This window comes from Microtus ochrogaster, chromosome 16, assembly GCF_000317375.1.
Source record: "Microtus ochrogaster isolate Prairie Vole_2 chromosome 16, MicOch1.0, whole genome shotgun sequence".
Classification (NCBI taxonomy): domain Eukaryota; kingdom Metazoa; phylum Chordata; class Mammalia; order Rodentia; family Cricetidae; genus Microtus; species Microtus ochrogaster.
The window spans coordinates 44247863-44250655 of NC_022018.1; the positions used below are offsets into that span (position 1 = coordinate 44247863).

The window sequence follows — 2793 nt, forward strand, 5'->3', positions numbered from 1 at the left end:
CTCTCTCTCTCTCTCTCTCTTCTCCTCTCCTTTCTCCGAGCTTTGCTTTGTCCCTACATCCCCTCCCTCCTTCACTGAACCTAATCACTTGCAGTTTGACCTGGAACCTATTTCCTCCCTGCATTCTATTTCTCTTCTCAACGTCTTAGCTCTTGTCTCAGTGGGAAAGTACTGACCCCAGAAGTCTAAGACCCTTCATCTGATTCCCCAGGACACACATTAAAAACAGAACTAGATGTGGTGGCAGGTGTCTGTAATCTCAGTGCTGAGGGAGGCAGAGTCAGAAGGATCTCTGAGCTCACTGCAAACCAGCCAGTCTAGTGTAATCAGGGAGACACCCTGCCTCAAAAAAAAAGGTGGAAATTGGGCAGTGGTAGCACATACCTTTAATCCCAGCATTTGGGAAGCAGAGGGAGGCAGAACTCTGTGAGTTCAAGGCCAACCTGCTCTATAAAGTGAGTTCTAGGACAGCAGCTCTGTTACACAGAGAAATCTTGTCTCAAAAAATCACGATAATAGCAATAATAATTATATTATATAATAATAATGGGAGAGTCATCTGTTATACACAGTGTTGATTTCTGGCTTCCATGGCATGCCTACACACACACATACACACACATACAAGTGTAACCCCAACATGCATGCATACACACATATGCATGCATACCCCCACATACGCATGCAATGCATACACACATGCATACTCACACATACACACATGTATATCCAACCACACACATATATATACAGCGCAAACACTCAGAGGAAGAGGAGGACGTGGAAGAGGAAAAGGGTGAAATAAAAAGAAATTATATAAAGGAAATACAGCAAAACAAAACTGCCAAAATAAAAGATGGAGTGTTAGTACATGTTATGTTATTTTCTTTACTGTATAATTAAACCAATTGATAATTTCAAAGAAAATGCTCACCACAGGGTTTGTTACTAGTAATTCGTATGAGCGCCACTCCTTGCCATGATGCTGTGACTGCTAGTTCTGCACTAGCTTCCTGTCCCTCACATCTGTCGGGTGGGCTGATGCTATTTACTGTTAGAGTATCCATCCATTTACAGAAACGCATGACTAAAACCTAAAAGTTATAACTCAAAGGTAATGGATAATGACTTTTTGCTGCAAAAGATAATTTCAAATAAGGCTCTTCTGAAAATTGAATATTGAAAAACTTGATAGAACTAGTGTTTGATAAAACCAATCTTCAAAAATAAAGCCCTACAGCATAAACTATACTACTTGTGAACTTTGCCCTGCGAACACTTTATCTTTTAGACTCACATGTTTGGCTACTACTCTCAAAAAAACATACAAGAAAGCTGAAATTGTAAACAGGAGACCCAAAGGAAGCCAATTAACCCCACAACTCCAAAAGGCAGCGAAAAAGGAGTCACCAAATAATGGGATTGTGGAGAATGGTTTGTGTTTCAAGTCAAGGAAATAGTTTTATGCTTATTTGCAAAATAGACAACAAGATATAAAACCTACGATTCTTGTCATTGGTTATATTCTCTCTCTATGGCTCAGTTTAGAAGATGCCTTCTTAGAAAATAAACACTTCTTAATTAGCTCTATTCAGTGTGACACAATTCAGAACACTATATTGGAATGCTGAAGAAAATAAGTCAACTGACCCTGGGAAGAGTGGATGGCGCTGTCCATTGCAGCGTGAGTGTTTCTTGGGGCTTCTTTCTTTGAAGGGCCAGCTGTATTATCCAAATCGAATTCTGCATTGTCTGCCTCCACCATTAAGCACACAGGACGTTCGGGAGAAAGCTGCCTGCGGCTCTCATGGCTTTTTTGATCACTCAAATGCAAAGGAGTTTTAATTACCTATTAAGAGATAAATCAGTTAATGGAAACAGTTGCAAATATTACCTAGTGGAAACAGTTGCAAATATTACCTACATAGTTAAAACTCCTCTAGAACAATGGGGGATTTTGAGATATCTGAAAGTACAATTCACTTTTCCAAACTCTGAGGGATTTTGGCTGGTTAAATTATAAAGGTTAAATGATCTCCATAATCACTTTAAATACTCTCATGTGCTTTATATCCTTAATTTTTTTTATTTTTAATATCCTATAAGAAAGCACTGCATGACTAAACTTCATTCTGGGATGAAACTAGCAAATATTCATTTGGTTTTTATTATCTCCAAGAAACAATAGTCTAAGCCAAGAGAGAGATGACAAGAACAGAGAGCAGTGCTGAGTGAAGAGATGGGTGTTTACTGTGCACTTTTTCTTCCCATGTTTAAGATAACAAAGTGCCGAGGGAAAGACTGAGCGTCCTGAGTATCTGGGAGGAGGACTTTCTTGGGAAAAGGTTTCAGCCTTTCTCGCTTGCACAAGCTCTCCTGTTCAGGCCTTGCACACATGCAATCGGACTAAATCAGAGCTGCTTGCCAGCCTTCTCCTGAGGGCTCCACTTACTGCCCCTAATGACAAGGGACAACAATAGCGGTCAGGGTGAAGTCATGAGCTCTGGCTTTGTCTGGCCAGTGTCATAGCATTTTCCTCCCACCCACTGACCCTGCAGGAAAAAGGAAACGAGGATTACCCTGGATTCTTTAATCTCCTCTAAGCCTAAATTGTGAAAACATTTTTCTGTTCTATCATCTTTTTTGCTTTTTTATGTCATTTGCTATTTTTTTTTTAATTTCCATCCACTACTTGATCAAAACTTTCTGTAGGGTTGGTGGATTGGTGTGGGGGGTGGTTGGTGGGGCAATTGGTGGGGGATGAGTTGGTGGGGGGTGGGTTGGTGAATTGGT

The 2793-nt window shown here is 40.4% G+C and overlaps 1 protein-coding gene across 1 annotated transcript in view; it reads right to left on the minus strand.

Moving 5' to 3' along the window:
- Ofcc1 (orofacial cleft 1 candidate 1) overlaps window positions 1-2793 on the minus strand; it is a gene marked incomplete at its 5' end in the record, with an annotated part of 272407 nt that overhangs the window by 167463 nt on the left and 102151 nt on the right. Inside the window, one exon of the mRNA XM_026782925.1 lies at window positions 1651-1849. Within this exon, the coding sequence (XP_026638726.1) occupies window positions 1651-1849 (199 nt within the window). The remainder of the gene's footprint in view (window positions 1-1650; window positions 1850-2793) is intronic.